General features: G+C 42.6%; 1 protein-coding gene across 7 annotated transcripts in view; it reads right to left on the bottom strand.

The window, feature by feature from the left end:
* The window catches only part of CUX1 (cut like homeobox 1), a 268,432-nt gene that overhangs the window by 32,091 nt on the left and 215,874 nt on the right, over window positions 1–20,467 (bottom strand). For 6 of the 7 annotated variants that reach the window (XM_084492955.1, XM_084492956.1, XM_084492957.1 and 3 more), the window contains 3 exons: window positions 12,628–12,930; window positions 8,003–8,191; window positions 2,914–3,178 (listed from right to left, as the gene is read on the bottom strand). The exons of the other annotated variant lie outside the window; for it this stretch is intronic. In XM_084492955.1, the coding sequence (XP_084349081.1) occupies window positions 2,914–3,178; window positions 8,003–8,191; window positions 12,628–12,930 (757 nt within the window). The remainder of the gene's footprint in view (window positions 1–2,913; window positions 3,179–8,002; window positions 8,192–12,627; window positions 12,931–20,467) is intronic. 7 annotated transcript variants of the gene reach the window in all.

Below are 20,467 nucleotides of genomic sequence, written 5' to 3'. Positions count from 1 at the left end.
GGAAATCCCTGTAATTCACATCCAACCCATTGCTTCTGAAATCTAATCTGGCTCCTGATTAATTAGACTATTAGGTCTCTATTGTAAAGAACTGGTGACAGCAGCTAGGAAATTCGAGAGCATTCCTATCTGTGGAAGGTGTTGGCCTCAACACCAACACATCCTGTTGGCATTTATCAGTGTAACTCAAAATATCAGAGATTTGAAGTTCCCTGTAGAAGCCTTTACACAACTCCAGGAACTCATCCAACCAAGCACAATGCTACAGTTCACTGAAAAATATACCCATGATAAGAGCAACAGAATTTAGGATACAAGAGCACTAGATTACAATTCAAGAAAGATGATTTCAATTCCTGATGCTCCTGTAGTATCATCCCCATGACCTTACTGAATCTCTGTGCCAGTTTCACCATGTGAAGTTGGCTTGAAATTCCTATTTCCTACTCACTCTTCTGTGCAGTTCCTAAGACAATGGAGCATCAGACTGGTGTGTCCTGTAAGTGCTTCACTAATGCAAGTATTAATTCAAGGTTTATTCTTATGTTTGTTGTTTCCAGAGCTCTACAATTGCTATGGATGCAAAGTAAAAGACTGGGAGAAGTTTGCAAATGCAGCAAAATCCTTTATACCTATTTATATTCTGAAGTGAATTACTTCTTTGCCTGCTGAGGACTTTTTTGAAGTTTCTTCTACTGTGGCAGATAAATGCTCTTGCTGACTTCCCATCTGGTAGATATAAAGCTAGATTGTGCTGTAGCAACGTTCCTTGGAAAGTGAGGTTTGGGCTGAATCCCGAAAGAAAAGCATCACTGTAACAGGATTCCCAAGAGAATGGAAGACTAACATGTCTAAATCTGTCCCTCCCTCATGTAAAGCTTCTTTAAAGAAAAACTAGTATTACAGAACAGCTACATGGTCTAAGGGTTGGAATTGCTTCTGTATAAAGAGTCTTTGGTTTGGAAGAGCAATGGTTGAGGGAAGAATATAAAAGAGAAATAAAATAGTGTGGCCTGAAGAAGATGAAGAGGGGAAAGACTACCCATTATGTATAACACTTGAGCTGCAGAGCCGTCTGACCCTGTTCCCCTAGCAGAGCTTGTAACTCTTTTGCCACGTCCTGCAAATGATTTAAGAGTACTTCATGCACAAAAGTTAAGAAAGTTACTGTACTAAGGAACAGAACAGGCAAGTGGTTTGGTTTTCAGTGCTGCTCCAAACAGGTTTACGTCATCCCTTTGAAGGCCGAGAGACTCAGCAGAAGCACATCTGGGAGCAGGTCCAGATCACTCAGTGCTGTGAAGCTGGTGCTACCCAAAAGCTTATAGCACCTTGTTTATACGATTTTTATTTTGTATACAACTGTCAGCACTTAGTCTACATTAACGTATAGCGTGGTGTGGCTAAACACGCTGATCAATCATGACTTGTCACGCTTTCTCACAGCACGCCTGAGCAGGAGATCTCATGATAATGAGGAAGATGACACATGCCACCAGTGCTCCCGCACTCGTCTGTGTAAGTGAGAACAGCACATTTTGCTGTCAGGCCCAAGCGAACATATTTTCATAGGCATTCCTCCAACTTGTGTATAATTGCCTAGAAGTGGGAATTGGAATAGAGGCCTGTGTTTGGAGAACTCTGAGCAGTGAAAGAGGCTGCATCTGTAGCGAATTCAAGTCAATGAAATTCAGTGTAAATATGATTACTCGTTGGTTATAATTTTTAAATTTTATATTGTTTACTATAAACATTATTTTACTATTGTACATAATATTTCTGAGATATCTCATTAAACTATTCTTCTTCTGCTTCAGCAACTTCCCCGTGAAAAGCTGAGAAGGGCTAAAGCAGAAAATACCCGTTAAATGTTAGCAGTTTTCTGAAAACAAACAAGTTTAGCAAGCTGCTGTAAGAATAATTAGGAACATTACTGGCTCTGAGTGAAGGAGCAGAATGGCATTAAACCTGGTATCTTAACTGTACCTGTTTAATATTCATTAGAACAAATTTTGTGGAAAAAAGTCTGCTGAACTAATTAAGATTCCCAATACCAAGTACAGCTGAAAATATGTTTATTCAAATCCTTCTAAGTCTCACATGCCATTCCAGCATTGTTTCTTTTTATTGGTGTCTCTAGGCCAAAACCTACTTCAACTGTTCAGATGTTGAGAAGGTTCCCTCTAATATGAAAAAGGAACTAAACAGACCAACATCTTATTTCGTTTCAGTGCGACTCAATGATTTAATCATAATAACAAAATAAATCTGTGGCAACATCTGACTTCAGGGTTATCGGTTCTCTGTCCTTCATGGCTGTGCAAGCTTCCCAGAAATACCACACACATCATGCCTATTTTCAGAGCTCAGTGACCCAAGACCTAGAAGAAAAATCCTCTTTTTGCTCTTATGCTGGAAAAACGTACAATAAAACCAGTGCAATTCTGATACCATCCAGCAGAGGACAGTTTGAAGCAATCTCTGCCAAGTGACCCAGACATAAGACGCACAACACACACCTATATGTATCTATATATACACATGAGTGTGTGTCTGTGTGTATCTGTATATGCAAGTAAAAAAGACCAGTCTTGCTTATAGCAATGGGATTTATAAATATTCAACACAGCAGTGGACATCTCTAGATCAACGCCCACCCCAAAAGCAAGACTTCTGTTTAAAAGCACTTCTTAAATCAGTATGTGAATATTGCTATTCCTCAGGGATGTCTTAAAATTAGTCTGGAGCATTAGCATTGCTGTTAGTTAGAACCTCCCTGCTGTCAAAACTGTTCATTTTGTACAACTGCTCAGTACTAGCAGAAGCAGACACACTCTGCTGAAGGAAAGTAGCACCCTGCCAAAGCAAATAAAATAAATACTTTATGAGTAGGGCTCCTGGGAGATCTCGTACCTGTAATTGTGGAACCAGTTGATCACGGTGCTGGTTTTCAAGTTGAGCTGCGTAGCCAGTTCCTCAATGGTTTTTGGTGATGGGTATGGCTTTTGCTGGTAGGCTCGTTTCAGAGCTTCTTTCTCTTCTGGTGCCAGCACCACCCGGGGCTTCTTCAGCTGATGCTGCGGCTGCGGGCTGGCCCCCTGGCTGTAGTCTATGCCAGCAGATGAGGACTCACAAGACTGACTGTCACTAACGGAGCTGTGTCGCCGTTTCATGTAAGCTGAAAGAGAAGTGCATCAGATCAGCCCCAGCTGAATACAAATGCAAAATCAATGAATATATGAGCTGTGGAATAAATGCGAAGATGACAGGCTGTAAATGCATGGATGGGCTATTCAGGGAAAACAGAAGGGAAGGGATCAGAGCAAAGCAAACACGGGGAGGATGCAAGAGACAAAAAAAGAAGAAGGGAAAGAAAAGGAGGTAAATTGACTGGAAACCTGTCAGAGTTTTCTGCTTTTTCTATGAATATGGGACATGAGTAACAGGGTTCAGTTAGCAGGACTGATTTTAAATTCACTCTTTCAAGGGTGGTGAACTGCCACATAAGCACCTGATTAGGACAGTTACCCTTCATTTAGGCTTAAATGGTTGTGCTTGTTAAACACTTAAGGTGTACGCTAAGGTCTCCCTGACACTTAAGGTCTCGGAATTAAAAATACGCCTCTGGAGGCTGAAGGCAGCCACAGCTCCATCTCCAACACACGATGGCGCCCAGAGCCCGGCCATCCCGGCACCAGGCTGAACAAACCCATCAGGCGTTTGATGCTTTTTCTTACAGATCTTCACTATAGCAGGTGACAGGTTATGAAAGAAAAAACAGCCCACAAAATCCTCCTCCCCTATACAAGGCTCTTTCCCAAATGCCTGAACTTTGAGGACATCTCTCGCTGCACTACCGCAGCTCAGGGAGGCTGACGGCAGCAGCCTGCGATACCACCGCTGACCCTCCTCCCCAGCAGGGACTGAATTATCCTGGCAAAATTCTGCGAGGAAAGAGTCCCAGCAAACGCTATCACTGCCGTGATTGATTTACACTGTGCGAAGGGAGGTGGGATTTACTGCACCTGGCAGTATCACGCACAAGCATTGCTAATGAGGGGGCTGAAAACAGCAAATATGGATGAATCTTGTCAATAAAATATTTAATAGCCTGTTAAATACCTTCTAGATTTTTAAGAGTTTAGGTATTCAAGAGCTGCAATTTGATAACCTTGCCTATTATGTTCCAGATTACACCAGCCTGACATCAATCAAGCAGGCACTAAATCTCCAGCAGCCAGGAGCTCTGATTGGAGCCAGGGAGCAATGTGGGGCAGGTCACACCGGCCAGCAACTGAATTCTTCAAAAAAATAAATTTCTCTCTCTCCACAGCTCTGCCTTTAGGCTGCGGGTGCACAAAGAAGAAAAATTCAATGCAATCAAACAAACTGCAATACTGAAAGCCTTGCTCATGCAAGCCAACTTCTTCTGGCAGAGCTCCCTACAGGTCTGGTCATGTCTTCTGTCTCCTGTGGGTTTCAGCATCCTGTCCTCTACGTCGTGTTATGTCCAGTGGGACTTTTTTACGCAGTGTCTTACTATTGTTAAACTGAATTTTGAACATGCTCTGTAACCTTTGGGGGGTATCTGCATGGCCCTCATTTTGTTTTTCCTGAATATGACAGATTACCTGTGGATTGCCTACTGTGTAAGATCACTGATATGGAACAGAGCGCAAGTTGCTCGTGATCCATCACTCTGCCAGGATACAGTCCTGCATGTGTTTGAAATAACTATAAAAAGCAAAATTTTAGCTTCCATTTTTTAAAAAAAATAAACTTCATTTAACAGATCACCTATTTAAGCTGTTCAAAGCAGATGTAGAACTGTGACGTGATTACAGGTAAATGAATTATTTCAAGGTGACCTATTGGCTTCATTTTTGCAGCATTCAAGGAATTGTTACAACATTCAACCACAGAATTAATTGTTCCAGTAATATAAGCTCACATTTATATAAGGCCTTTAATTTCAAAGACTGTTGGGTGTTATTTCAAACTTGCATTGATAAGCTGGCAATACACAAGGTTCCCTTGTCTATTTTGGCAAAACAACCAAGAGGACTGAAAGACAACATCTACCCCTTCAGCAACGTGCAGCAACTTCAAGGAGTCCCTGAAACTAAACAGAGCCTTGGGTGGAAGATGTAAAACGTGTTTAGGCTATCTCTAACTGGAGTTTCTGGAATTTGGTCAGGCGACTGAGTTAACACCAGACACCCATGCATCGGGATGCTCTGAATCTCTCCTTTCTCTGCCCTCCAAAGGATGGCATTTCTGGCAGCTCAGAGCTCCCAGCTTTAGACTCCTAAAGGCAGCATGTAGCTGCGATAGCTTGGGAGGAATTTCATGCCCTGTGCCTACCTCTGCTTTTGTAACCTCACAAAAGGTGCAAGGACTTATTTGGATCTCTCGTGTGAATGGAACAAACCATACAAATGTACATACTTCCTTAACATAAAAATAAAGTCCTGCTGTTATGTCATGGCCAATTGTTTTCCTGGAGGATAATGTATTATTAGAACAAATTTCTGCTGGGCCAAAGGCACAATCCTGGCATGTGGCCATGTGCTGAACTAGTACCTAAGCTCCAGGCTTTAATGTCTCTCTCTGGAAACTTTATAAAAGCTTTTCCTTTCTAATTCTTATTTTAAACATATGTGCTGCATGTAGACAACATAAGGAGATCATTCAGCACATTTTCAGTGACAGCGAGGCTCAAACTGGAATCCAAGTTGCAAACACACTTGATTTTTGGAGACGTTTGATTTTTGTGTGTGATGGGTCTCCACGTCTCAGGAGACCTATAGAAAAAAACGACCAGTGTAATGTGGGCAAATGTCTGGATGTGCATCTAACACCAACTTGTCAAGGCCAGCTCTCTCTGAAGCCTTGCTACCTCTTCTTTTCCCCCTGCTGTTGCCAGCCCAGCATTGCTGTGTCCCTCTGGGAAGACTCCCCAGCATGGGCTCAGCTACAGATGATGCAGACACCACTGCAGAACTAGTGGCTGCCCACTGAGGTAAAGCAGAGCCCCTTCTAATGCAATTTTTATCTTATGCAGTATTGAACAAGATTATTAAAAAGTGAAATAATGGGGAAATAAAGGGAATTAAATTTTCTCCTGACAGCAGGCTTCAGTACTGTTCAGTGAGGAGTGTGACGTTACCAGCAGCACACACACTGGGAGGTTATAAGGAAGAGGAATGAACTCCTCCTCGGCAGAAAAAGTGGTGCAGAGTGTCTCAGCCTACTGAGCGGGAACCCCTGGCTTCCTCCAAAGAGGTTCATTAATGAACATTACCGATTTTCACAATCTCTTAGAAGGGCTTTTAAAGCATAAACTTCAGACTGGCAGAAAGGGAAAAAAAAAAGATATATGCAGATCACCTGCATCATAATTATCAATCTACTCTCTCAATAAACAGAGGCAGAGAAATAATTGATAATAACGCTGTACTGGTAGCAGATACAGCTGCATTGTCCTCTAGTTGCCATTAGCTTAAGGGAAAGTTGAATTCTTTATGTGGCTCTAGTGCAATTTAAAAGGTCACATCACAGGATCATGCAGGTAACCTGCATGAAAGGATTTTGCTGAAAATACAGGGCTGAATTCAGTTTGGAGTGCTCTGCCATGAGGACAGCTCTTACACAGTTGAGGCGCTCAGTGCAGAGACTCAAATGATTTATAGCCTTATCTCTATTCAGGTGCCATCTACACAGCATATGTATTGCACAGTATTTGATAAGAATCCAGTTTAGAAAACAGTTTTGAAAGGATATTGTCAGTACTACTTTTAAATTATTTTTATTTTATTTTCCTGCATTATGGGTGATATTCTCTTTGAGGCTATAAAAATCCCGCTAGTTGACAATTTTATTTCTGCTGTATTTCTAATACAGCGAAACACCATCATGGCTCCCCTTGGTTTACAATTGTAAGTGGGAAACCCCAGTGGCTCGTGCTCCCAGTGGCAGATCACACACAATCTGAGATAAGATCCCGCACACTGCATGGTGTTACATGGGCTAACATAACAGGGATTTGATTATATTCTTAAAAGCATGCAAGACCACAGTTTTCCCAGAAGCTCCCTCGCTGTAATTTTTAATATAATCACAAAGTTCTTGATCAAATGTGTTAATGCTTTCAGGACATCAGTCAACAGCAGTGCTTTCAGTGCACACGATTAATGCTGTCTGTACTAATATCATTAAGGGATAGCTTGAGAGATGTATATATCATTAATTAGTTAACTGCTGATAATGGCAGTCTATGAGCCTCTCATAAAATCACACATACACACTAAAACCAGGGCTCTGAATAACCACTGTTTTTTAGTAATCAATTTAAAATATAGAGAATAGGCTAAGATTATCAGGATATGCTCCCTCCTAAGATACCTGAAATAACGTAAATCTCTCACAGGTGCATGTTCATGGCACGGCCATTTTACACAAGTGTGTCTGAATAAAATCATCTTCCCCAACCCTATAAAGGCTATAGACTAAATTATTCTCAAACACCCTTTCATAAATGCTGCATTTTTCTTGCCTCTTAGTAACCATCCATGCAGGACTGGCAAGAAGATCTCTCAGGAATCAACACACAGCTCCTTCAGCCCAACATCTGTGACCAGCTGCAGCACCATTAACTAATAACCCAAAGCCAGCTCCCAAACTCACATTTCTCATTTGGTAAGGCAAGTTATCAGTGATACACCAGGGCCTCAGTAATTAATCTACAGGAGAATATAGCAATGATTTCATGACAGCTGGTGAATATTCAGGGTTTTTGTGTGTATTTTTTTTTTTTTTTTGGAGATGTATCTGCTTGAGCTAGCATCAAATAAAACTAAGAAAAAGCTGTTATGAAGTCTGTTTGAATAACCTTCATAATACTGGATCAATGCTGCCTCTATACTCTTTATGGAGAATTATAAAAGACACAGTCATCTTTGAAATAATGGAAAACATGAGTCAGCAGTCAGCTCCAAGTTACCTTTTTTCTCCATTCGTTTCATATCCATCAGCTTCTCCACGTTGTTGGGATCGTTCAGCCACAGCTGCATGCGGACAAAGGGTTCTCGTCCCTTCAAACTCAGCTTGTGCCAGGGCTTTGGGCGAGCCAGAAGGTCTGAGACAGAGCCTTGTGTTAGCCCTAGGATTGTCTCCCCAAACAAACGCTGACCTAATATGAAATTGAAAATGGCATGAATTCATTCAGCTAAGAAACAAGGCAAACTAAAAAGACAGAACATATCTACGAGATCATTCATCAATTATTCTTACTTCAAAATTGCTTGAAAACCCAAAAGAAACATTTAGAAGAATAAAAGCTCTCCCCACCCACTAAAGGTGTAAATATTGAGCTTTAGTTTAATCCTTAGGATCTGACTGTGGCAAAGAGGGGAGCTCAACACCTTTAAGGATCAGGACCTTACAGTGGAAACAGTGTGCATAAAGTTAAAATTAATGAGATTAAAAATAAACCAAACTTGCAGCTAAGCAGGCAACTAGTGAGAGCAGTGAGGCTACTTAGCTCTTGTGCAGGAGGGTACTGCAACAGCTTCGTTCCAGCAGGGCAATCCAAACATTTCAAGCAATCAACGAACCAAAACCAATGCAACCCCCATTCAGCAATAGTCATTTAAGTGTCCTCAAAGACATGTGTAAATATTTTCTGTGCTGTACTATCTGTGGTGTTCTAACGGTGTTTTAGCAAGTGCAGATAATCACATTTTACAATATAACAGCTTTTCCAGTTTTTATAGCCTCTACAGTACTTCTAGTTAATAATTAATTTTACTTCTTTCACAGTGCTATTGTCTGGCAGGGTAAAAACTAAAAATGCTTTTCAATGCACAGCATTTGTAAGTGCATTAATAATGCTAGGTTTATATGGTTAAGATCTCAGTTATTGAGGACTGTGGAAAACGCCTCTGCAGCTCAAACCCAACCATACAGCTGGTTTCCTACAAACCTTTACTTCTCTTTTGTTCCTAAGCTAAACTGCCTTGATATGCAACAGCTTTTCTTACAAGACAAAGCCTGAAGTCATCTGAGTCACCACTGGTGATTTCTGATGGCAGTGCAGCTCTCGTGTATTTTCAAGGTAACCCAAAGATCTTCCCATCCCCACCATGTTTAGGCCTCAGGGTCTTGTGTCTGATCCTTGGCTTCTGAATGCCCTCACCCCAACACAAAGCAGAAAGCTTTTCCTTCATGTCCTGGCAGTGCGAGCAGTGTTAGCCAGTGGCAGCAAACAGATCCTGAGGGGTCAGTGCAGATGCCTGGGGGCTTGTCCTCCTGCAGCAGTGCAGGACATGCTGGCACTTGTAAAAGCACCATCAGCTCTTCCCTACACAGCCTCATCTGCTCCTGACACAAACAGGACGTGGAAAATACCGGCTCTGTAGCCCCCTCCCAAGTGCCTGACTCCATAAATCTCCTCCTCCTCTTTGAATACCCCACAAAACTTCTGGCCTCATGATTTTTTTTTGCCTGCACAGGGAGATGAGGGATGGGGGGCTCAGTTAACAGCAGGCGCCCATGCAGAACACCCCATGCGGATGAGAGGGGGAGGTGGCTCTGCAAAGCTTTTGGAGGAAGCAGTTGAGATTATGAAAGGTGGAGGGGGGAAGCAAGGACGGGGTTAGCAAGCGAGTCCGCTAACAAGCACTGGAACTAACCCTGAAAATAGTTCTTGCAGACTGAACAAAAACCTAACATCAGAATTTACTTAAGTTCCTAAGTAATAAGTGATTTTCAACTTCCCTCAATACCAGGAAAATCAGAAGTAAGAAGCAATTCAGGGCCACCTTCAGAGCCCCTGTATTGTTAACCTACTGCCTCCTCATTTCTCTTTATGTTTAAAAAGATGGGTAAGACCTTATCCATTTCCCTTTAAAACGGCCAGCTACTTTTGAGCTAGGACTGCTTCTATAAAAGCATTTTAATTTGCCTTACTACATAACTTTCCTTCAGTGCTGCCCCCACTTTTTGTCCTCTGGCTGCGCCCTGGCCGCAGTGGGGTGAGCAGAGCTCTGACAGCCGCGGCGCAGCACCAGGCACTGCAACCGGCCGTGTAAATGGGAGTGGGGACCTGACCTGGGTCAAAACAACCCACCACCAGTAAAATGGGCAGTTCTGACCCAGAGCAGCTGGTCTGGCTTACTGTGCAACCATACGGACAGGAATACTGGCACTCATGCACAAAGGGACCAGAAATAAGCAGTCTGGAGCAGGTACTAGCAAGGCTGCTGAAGGAAATGACCTTCGAATTACAGCCCAGGAATTAAAAATCCAAGGAAGGAGATAACATCACGTTCTTTAGGCATTAAGGAACAAGCTAAAGATGTTTGTGTCATTTATCTTATCCTAGGATACAGCAGGGCAGGATAAAACACCTGAAAGACTCTCAAGCCAATGGAGAATGTGTTAGAAATCATTCTCGGGGTAGCAGATGTATCGCACTCCATCTTCATCAGTGTTATTAATAACTTAAATATTTTTAAGCACAGGCTTCCTAAAACTCCTGTTAATTCTCCCCATCTTTTTGCCTAATGTTCTTCACACCTGTTCCCACTGATGTAGTGGCTCATGGAGGAAACTTCCTGCAAATTATTCTGCTTTCATGGTTAGTCCCAGCCCTTCCTGCAAAATCCCCCAAACTGCAATCTTTCAACAGCTCACTGCATTCGCTTCCCTCTGTATCCAGCTCGTATGTGGCTCAACGGAGAATCACTGATAATATGACATTTGGGGGTAGGAACACTAGCAACAACTCAGCGTTAATGCTGCCAGCATCGTTTGCTAAAATGGTGACTGCTGAATGAACGCTTAAAAGCACGGGAGGAGAGACCCGCCAAACCCAAGCCTGGTTTGCCGAGCCATCTGGAATAGTTTCACACAATCGTGGTCTTTACTGGCCGATGGTATCTGAAGGGAGCCACCAGCAGTTGCCTAAGACAGGTTCACAAGGCCCTGTGGCCTAAGACAGAGAAACCTGTGCACCAAGCCAGCCTGGTGCACTAGCACACTGAGGGCGCAAAAGGAGACATTGAAACTGGTTCCACACCTAATGCAGAGTTTGGGGCACATTTCCTGGCTCTTCTGCTGCTTTTTAGGCTTGTCAGCCACACTGTAGGAAAACAAAAATCATGGGAAATAAAAAAGACTAAGTAAAAATGGCATCAAAGCAAATGTAAACAAAAATACTTTTTTCAAACCTCTCTGGAACACCAGAGCAGGTACAGCACTCAACAGTATTTTGCTTCAAAACTAAGGGCTTGAACTTGTAAACCCTTCCCGTGACTTGTGGCTTTATCTGTACATTAGGTCCACTGAACTAGCAACCACAGTTTGCCTATGTCAATGTGCACGAGCAATTCTGCTGGGTTCAGTGGAACACTCTCATGCAGGGTACGCCCAGGATCAGGGCCATTTTCTTTTTTTTTTCCCCAAATTATATTAAATGAGAACTTGCAACCTCCCCCACCCCAGTATTCTTCCCCCTTTAAAAAAAATCTCTGACAGTATCACCTGTTATGCTGTGTCTAGCTAAAAAAGGGCTTCCTTATGTACTGAAATAAAGGAGTTTTTACTTATACAGTCATAACATTCAGATGATATTGATGAAATTCTTCTCACATACATATCAGCAGTCTAAACCTAAACTTAGCTTTTTGGACCCATCTCTAGCACATGGTGAGAAACTGGCATGTCTGGAGACTGATTTGTCTCCACCGGCTCAGACATCTACTTCGAACATCTAAATGCAGGTGAGATGAATCCCATGCTCAGCACCAAATGCACATATAGGTAACGCTGGTGCAACCTTCCTGCCTTCTACGTAGGAATTTCAAAGGATTCCTAAAAGTTTCCCAATGCCTTGTGAGGAAAGCAAGTGTTAAACAGATAAGAACTAGTGATTTAGAGGCATAGTGGCAGCATTAAGCGTGGATTTCACATACTCAGATCGGGTTATTCCCTTTGACTATTCCAAATATTGTCAGCCATCTCAACATTACACTTAATTTGATACCTAAAAACTCATCTGCAGGCAAAAGCAGCCTTTGCTTTGCGTGTCTCTAAGCAATATAACTGAATGGCCCCATACGCCTACCTACGGGTTCATATAAACTTCAGCTGAGCCTGAATTTACCATCCTAGCTCTGCAGGCACACTACATTTTCCCTTGTGATGCATCTCCCTTTCCAATCATGCTGCACTCCTCTACTTCACCTCTGCCTGAACTGCTGAGGCCTTGAACCTACAAGCATGGGGAAATCAGCATTTCTCCAGTGGAGACCTTACTGGCTTTGGGGTTTTGGTCATCCTGACAGCCTGCTGGACTGCATTTAGGGAGGTGGGAGCAGCATCTGGCTGGGGAGCCAGAATCAGAGCTTAAGGAGAGCAAGGGTATCATCATATATTGGTAAGTAGAGTATGACAATATGAAAGCATTTTTTTTTACTCTTTAAAAACATCTTTTTAAAAGGTGAAAGCTAAGGCCAGAGTCAAAACCAAATATTCTTGTAAACATTTACTGAAATATAGCTTAGAAATAAAAGCATGAACACTTTCATTTTATTTCGGTCAAGAAATGAGAAAAAAGCGATTTACCAAGATTGTTGTCCGTTAGCACTTCTTTGACCCTTTTTGTAATGCCATACGTATCCAGCTCAGGGGACATAGCAACCAGTTCTTGAATGCTGAGTGCCGAGTGGCCTGACAGTGGCAGAGGTGTTGTGGACTGGGATTCAGAAGCAGGCGGCTCACTAGATTCTTGGGATTTGCCATCCTTACTGGTCTCTATAGTGGGACAGGGCTGCTGTACCAACTCAGTCAGGCTTTTCACTGATTCACTGGAACTCATAGGAGATTCAGGAGCAGGACTGCAACTGGCAGAAGTCTTTGGAGTGCTTTCTGCAATTAAAAAAAGAAAAAAAGTCCCCACTTTAGCATAATTGTAATGTTTTGATTGCAGGATATTTAACTTTCCTCTCATTTATATTCTACCTACTTAAAGAAATGCCTAAGTATGCAAAACGTTACTTCTTATGACTTGGTTACTGAAAAGCCTCCTTTTAAAAACAGAATTATTTTCTAATTTTATCTTGAGTAATCTTTTCTTTCATATAAAGACAAGAACATACAAATAAAAATCAGGAATAAATGAAGTGCAACTGCTTGTAAGGTTGCACAGAATTTCCTTGGTCAGGAAATCTTACAATTCTGCTTTCCACAACATTTTTGTATAAGGATGCTCTTAAATCAACCATTATAGACTGGTTTAAGCCTCTTTCTATGACCTATAAGGAGCTCACTTAGCCACTATGTGGTACTGTCAATAAGGGATTTTCTACAATTGATACAACTTTACATCTTGAGACTGGTATTGATTTCATACTGTTTATCACATGCATCATGTTTTTGCACTTCTCTTTGCCCAGAAATAACAAGATTAAAATACAGTTTCTAATTATGTTGTATTAATTAATGTGTCTGAGAATACAACAAAAAGATGGCTAGTGGATCAGGAGACACCAAAATCTGTTATTTTGACACTCTGAAAGAAAGCTTTCTGAATCTGTTAATTTGCCAACAATAGGTTCTGTACAAAATGTTGTTTTCCCCTTGTAAGTTCACATTTATTTCTCATGGAATGTACCAACGAGCTTATGCAGAAAATCCAGACATCTAAGGGTACAGTCTAAATATTTTTTTAGAGGACCCACATGTAAACAATGTGCTTTAGAACAATTCCCTTAAAAAGATAAAGAGTACATTCAATTTCTCTATGTACAGTTCCATTTTTGTGGGACTGCTTCCTTCTCCTTGCTGTCTTACATCTCATTAGCTGCCATGGTTAATTATAGGTATCTCAGATTCATACATCAGCAGATTCACCTCGAGATCTCTGGAGGAAGCTTATGTTCACCATCGTGCAAGGATGAGGCCAGTCTGCATGAAAATCCCAGTCTCTGCACAGAACTGTGTTTTCCTGAGATCTACAACACTTCTGGGCAGCAGCTCGCTCTGCAGCCATCCCTACAAAGGTAACGGCTAACCCAAATCCCCCCTTTTTTCCCTATCCAGAGAACAGGCAAGTCCTTACAGAGCACGCAGCTCACGCAGCACGGATGGCATATCCTTGGCACTACAGGAAAACACCGCGTAACTAAAAGTAGGGTTCAAATGGGGCAGGGCTCACGGTGTAATCGTGGTGTTCAAGGCAACAGAAGCTCTCCTGATCCTGCAGTTTAAGAGAGGTTCCCTGACACTGAGCTGCTCTCAAAGCAAGCAATTGGACTTATTTCTTAGCGCTTTATGAAAGATGCAAAATAGGCAGACATAGAAGGAAAGCAAGGTGCATATAAATCTTTAAGGCGAGAAGGATTCTATAAATCCTATTTCTTTTCTCTGCTCACCCCAGGTCACCATACAACTGAATATAAAACCCAGCAAATGTTATTTTTGTATCAAGAGCAGCGGAGGAATTGTACTGTAAATTTGCCCTGATTCACCCATGCGAGGGACCAATTTGGCAGATCATCCATCTTGTTCACTGTACACTGTCAGGGATGGCATGAATTCCCTACATGATAAACAGATTTCTTCTCAGGTCTGCGTCCTTTAACCCACAGCAAGGTCAAAATTATGGCTGCCTGGCTAATAAACTGCACGGCACTCATTCAAGTTCCCTCTAATTTTGTCCCTTGTGCCAGCTTATACAAATCTTACCGAGTAACTAGAGCAGCTGCAAATTTCCTATACAATTCCACAGCCGAGCCCCGTAAACCACATGCACACACAGAGAGCACAAAAAATCCCAAACCAAACCAAAACAACCTCCCCCCCCCTTGCAGGACTCAACAAAAGCTTTTACTGATGCTTTCTCCTCCCTCTCCCTTCCCTGCCCAGCCTGATTATGTAAACAACGGAGGTAATCTATATTATAATCTATCACCGAAATGCTCCACGGTGCTCACATATTAGCTTATTTATTTTTTATATCACACACCGAGAGCTTACTTGAATTTTGTTTTTAAGACCAATCTGCTGCTTATTGACTCAAAAAAAAGGTAGGATTATATGAATCTAATTTTGGAAGGCAGTACAGATGACAAACTGCTTTTTTTTCTCCCAACGAAAGGCAAGAGAACAGCGATTTCAGACGAGGCATTATGCGCATCAACTACAAATAACTCCAAATATGCTCCCCGCTCATTTTTAGCACTTTTCCCTTATGGAAAAACATTTCTGAGATGATATAAATATTGGAGGAGAAGATCCATTATTTGGAAAAGTCAATTCAATAATCAAATAACGCAAACATTTCCCGTTAATCTACTTAAAAAATTAAATAGACATTTAGAGTACAAGTGATTGCTGACAGAACAAAGGGGAAAATTGAATGTATTCACTATTACAAATTAAACTGTCAATCTACAGTCATTTCATATGTTTTATGAAATAATTTGTCTGCATTCATTTCTCTCAAGTTCCTCACAGGACAAAGAAACAAATTCAGGACATCTGAAAAACAGATATTAAGATTTCAGAAGCAGCAATTGAACATTTCCAATGAAACTAATAGTGAAAGCGTATTTTTTTTAAAACATGTTCTGTTTTTCTAACCCCAGACTTACATGAAAAATAGTGCCAACTTAAGAGCAATTTCTAATTTCTTGTGAGCATGTAAGCAATGCTCGCTGAACGTTTACACATGTATTTAGAGAAGAGGAGGTCATTTTGTCCAGATGGGTGTAAAACTGTGTTACATGAGGCTCTGGGTATCCCATCATGCACAACTGGCAAATCCCACACTATTGACTTTAATAAATTCCAGATAAACTTTGCAATGCCAAGGGTGCTTTGCATTTTGTATCCCAGCAGCCTGTATGCAGTAAAAAACCTGAAGCAAAAGCCCAAAAGCTTCAAAAATAAGGTGACAAAAGTAAAGAGCTAGAGAGATCAAGAGTATTACCGGTGTCACACTCTCTGCAGCACCTGGGAATTTCTTGGTTTTTATTCATTTTCTGAAGCCTCAGGTAGTCAGAGAAGTGAGCCCTGCCCTGCACTTTGTAGAGGCCAGGAGAAAGACCTGCAGCAAAACCCCTCCAAACTAACTTGGTGGGAAAATGGTGTCTGTCAGGTCCCAAGTATGTGATGAAGATATGGGTCAACACGATGACTTTCGATGATCAAGAAGAAATTGGGGTAACATTTGAATAACTACTGGTTGACACTGACAAGTGTCATCATCCCTAGAGAGGGACTTATCATCTAAAATAAAGATACATCAATGAATGGAAACAAACTCAACATTATACAAATACCTCCTCATTTTGTTTTCTTTTTAAATACTATTTTTCCTATATAAAATTGCTGCTTGAAAGACCATCTACTGCAGCATAACCCAACGCAATCATTATAGCTTGCCCATTCCCCCCATCTATTTAGTAGATGACAGTTAAGAAAGTCAACAGACTTTATAGACCATTTGGTGTGTACGACCAGGGTTTGGCTGAGCATATCATGAAACTGGCTGAGAACTGTAACAAACTGACCTTGCCTTAATTATATGGATGCAGAAATTCCATTGTGGCCTTGCATTCCTTGTAGCAATGGATGAAGCCAAATCATGCTTTGGTTCCATCCATCCTCTCTACACCTTCCTCAGTTTCTATCATGATGTAGTTTTAGAAAATGTGAGACAGTCTGAAACAGAGTTCTGGCCTCGGTTCATTGGGTATGGCAGTTTTCCTAAACTTAATATTAAATTCTCTTGTTCTTCTCCAACTGCAAGATATCCTGTCCCTGTGCTAAGGTCAGGCCCCCAGCACTGGATCCTGGGTCTGTAACTCGTTGAACACTGGTTGCAGAAGGTTTTGGACTACTGTTATCCCTCCTGTGCCCCACGAATTACCTGAAAAGACCTCCCCCAGCACAGCATCTGCCCAACACAATCCTCTACAAGGTCTCATCACGTTCTTCCATCATGATGTGATGATGAAGTCCCCGTGGGGTGTAACCAACCACCGGCTGCACTGGGCTCCCCTCCAGCACAACACTGCGCTCCTGAGGAGCATGAGACAATTCATTGCAGCCTGCAAAACTGCAGGACACTGCACGAGGGACTGTTTTGATGATGTAGAGGAACTCTTCCACCTGTAGGAAGCAACTTCACCACATCCCTATGTAAAAAAGGAGTGGTACAGCTCAGACCCACAGCACACTGCAGCTGGAGCCTCCTACTGAAGCTCACCTCAGACGCAAAGACTTCCAGCTCACACTTGCTACCCTCCCCTAAAAATCACAGACATCTACATGACTTGACACCAGCCTCTATCAACAGCAGTTTCCAGATAACAGCGTGCTGCAGAGCCCTGGGTACATTTTCACCAGTCCCAGAAGCATCACGCTGCTGCCTGCCAGCACGGGCAGGTTCCCCAGGTACTTCTTGCACGTGTTTGGAGAGCTGCAGGTTTGCCACTTGTGCTCAGATCCTGCCTTAGCTCCTTTTATGTCCTCTTGTGAATTAAACGGTGTGCAATAAGAGCACCCAAACTCACAAGCGTCCAACACAAGCTCAGCACGCTGAGCTCCTGCTTCCAGCACCCTCCACTTCCCCAAGGAGCACCCTGCACTTCGGCAGCCCAGGAGCAATAAACTGCCCAACCGTGGGTGCTAGCACGAGCCAGTAAGCTGCAAAAAGACTCGGGGGAAACAAGGTACATGGAGAAGTTGGGGGAAGACCATGCAAAACACAGAAGGTATTCAGGGGCCTCTAAACGGATTATGAAAAATATTATATTCTAAAGACAGCAGGCAGACAACAGCTGCCTTAAGTTTCAGAGAGAAGTGGATTGAAAAAGCAGATCCACTATAATTTTCAGAGACAAATCTCTGTAGTTTATCTGATCCACTATTTAAATTTCAATACAGAGTCCTCTATCTGCAGTAATAATAACCTAAATTCCATTTAGTGTTCATTTGAGCAGTCAGGATAAAGTCATTTCTTATTATCTCCCCACTGTGTAAAAAACAGCTTGAAGGTAGGAAGTCAGCAAGCATTTTCACCAAAAAGTAATTATTGTAAGTGACATTTTTACTGCTGGCATGCCATAAGGCGAACTGCGCATTTGGAAGGACAAGTTGCTAAAACAAAATGACAGGGTGCTCCGTGACATTCCGACAGGAACCCAAACATGATTTATCTGGCGGCTGGGTTGATGCACCACTTCTCGTGATGTCCCAAGCCCGGGCTTCAGGTCCACGCCAGACCAGTGGAACCCCCAGCTCCTTACCACGGGACAGCAAGAAGAGGATGCTCCGCGCATGGCAGTGTGGGATGCAGCCAAGCATCCCCTGCTCCGCTCGTTTCCTTTACGGCAAATTAGTACGGAAGATGAAAGCAGACAAATGTGGACAGGAGCTTTCTCGTCAACCTCTTAAAAGAGCATTTGGTACTTCAGGGCCTGCTTTTACCTCCTCATACAGATGAGTTAATGGACAACAGCAGACCTGGCAGGCTGCCTGAGACCCATGTGTTGCACACCGGGACTAGATGGGTTTCTGTGTTCCCCTGGTCACTGGGCTGCCCACTCTGTCCAGTTTGTAGACCAAAACCCAGGGTGTGTTGTCCTGAGAGCCAGGCCCTCCTCACCCAGCTCATCAATGACAGTATAACTCAGGACAAGTTACTGTTTTTCAGGGTCTCACACTTCCAGGCAGATTTCTCGTTCCCAACCTTCTGCCTCATTTTATCTCCAGGAGCACTGCCTTTGCGGGATCTCCTAAAACACCCCAACAGCTCTCCACATTAGCAGCCACAGCGTGCAAGTTTGATCTCTGTAATAAATCAGGTAAGCATCTGTGGAACAACACTGCAATGCATCCCTCTTCTGACTAATTAAACGAAAACACCCGCGAAAACTGAACTCTTTCTCGCAGGTAGCATTTTTGGCGGATTTACTTTAAGTGAATGAATCTTGCCTATTTACAATGTGCAAATTAATGTGGCTTAGGAAAATATGATCCTCCCTATAGTTATAAACTCCCCCAGTTATTTGTAGGGAGTATAAAAACCTCCCTCCAGTGTGCACACATAATGACATGAAGTAGGTAGGTCCGTGCGTTCATGATTGCAAGCGCTTGCTATAGTTATGGTTATACATTTCCACCATGACCCGGGGGATTTTGTTTGTTTGTTTTACAAATGTTTTAACTTTGGGGAAAACGTTATTTTGGGTCTCAGCTCAGGGAAATTTTATGTGAAGGGGGGGAAGGGATCAAAAGAAAAGCCCTTCAGGAAAGCATGCAGATGTATGCGTGTCTGCACTGAAAGGGGAGGAAACCAGCTCTGGCTAACTCAGAGATTACTAGGGGACCACTAACAATAAAAGTCCCCATTCTGCACAGGAATAACATACATCAAAGATAGAAGTACATATAACCAGCTGAAGGATCAGAGTAAATGTTAAAAGTACCTGAAAATATCTGCTTCTGAGTATTGTTGGAGAATTACAGGGTGTAGCTGCAACTTTATGTTGCATTTTCAATAATTACATGGTTAGCTCTGTGCTTATACTAAAAAAATATATGTTTTTAGCCATTCTAGAAAGCAGAAGGAACTAGAGAAACAAGATGAAGTTCAGAAAAGAACTGGCATTAGAGTCATGAAAAAAAAATTACAGCTGAACATTTACAAGTTCTTAGGTAAGTTAGGTGACCAATTCTCCTTGCAATGAATGCACACTCACAAATGCCTCCCAGAGTCTTGGAAATCACACTGCTGTGCCCAAAACTATGCTAACAGTGCAGCTTCTCTTGGGCTCGCTCCTCTTTCTCTGGCCTTTGCTGCAGAGCACTCTTCCCTGGCTGGTGAGAGCTGGCAACCCTTTCAATGCACCCCGCACCAGAAAGCACCTAAACTCTATTAATAGAGAGGTGCTTTGTGCCCTGCTGATGCAAAATGCCTTAGAAGCCCAAATGTTCTGGTCTGTACAACATAAGCACTGTGTAGGGCTGGATGCAACGAGGCAAGTTCAGCTATGTGCACAGGAGGAATGGCCAAGCCACGTCTCAGAGAGCTCAACGACCGTAGGGTGGCACCAACTCAACCCATCCAACTTCCACCAGATTAGGAGGGCTCTGGGATTTGTCCACTGGGGTGTGGATGGGCTCGAGTAGGGGCTACAGATCACCACAACGGGCAGTTTGGACATGCAGATGTGCAGAAGGATGCAACTGGAGTTAATTAAAGAGAAAAACCCCACTGAGATCTACCTGGTGCTGGGCTGGACACACCAACCCCTGGCACAAGTGCACCACCATAGAGAGCTTTCAAATACGCACCATCAAGGGACACCTGCAATGGCCCATAGGGAAACAGATCTCCAGATAGCCATGATTTTATGTACTGTTTTACATCAAATGAAGGAAAATAGAAAGAACT

The sequence above is a fragment of the Aythya ferina genome (assembly GCF_964211825.1).
Source record: "Aythya ferina genome assembly, chromosome: 19".
NCBI lineage: Eukaryota > Metazoa > Chordata > Aves > Anseriformes > Anatidae > Aythya > Aythya ferina.
This window is presented reverse-complemented; position numbering and strand designations above follow the sequence as displayed.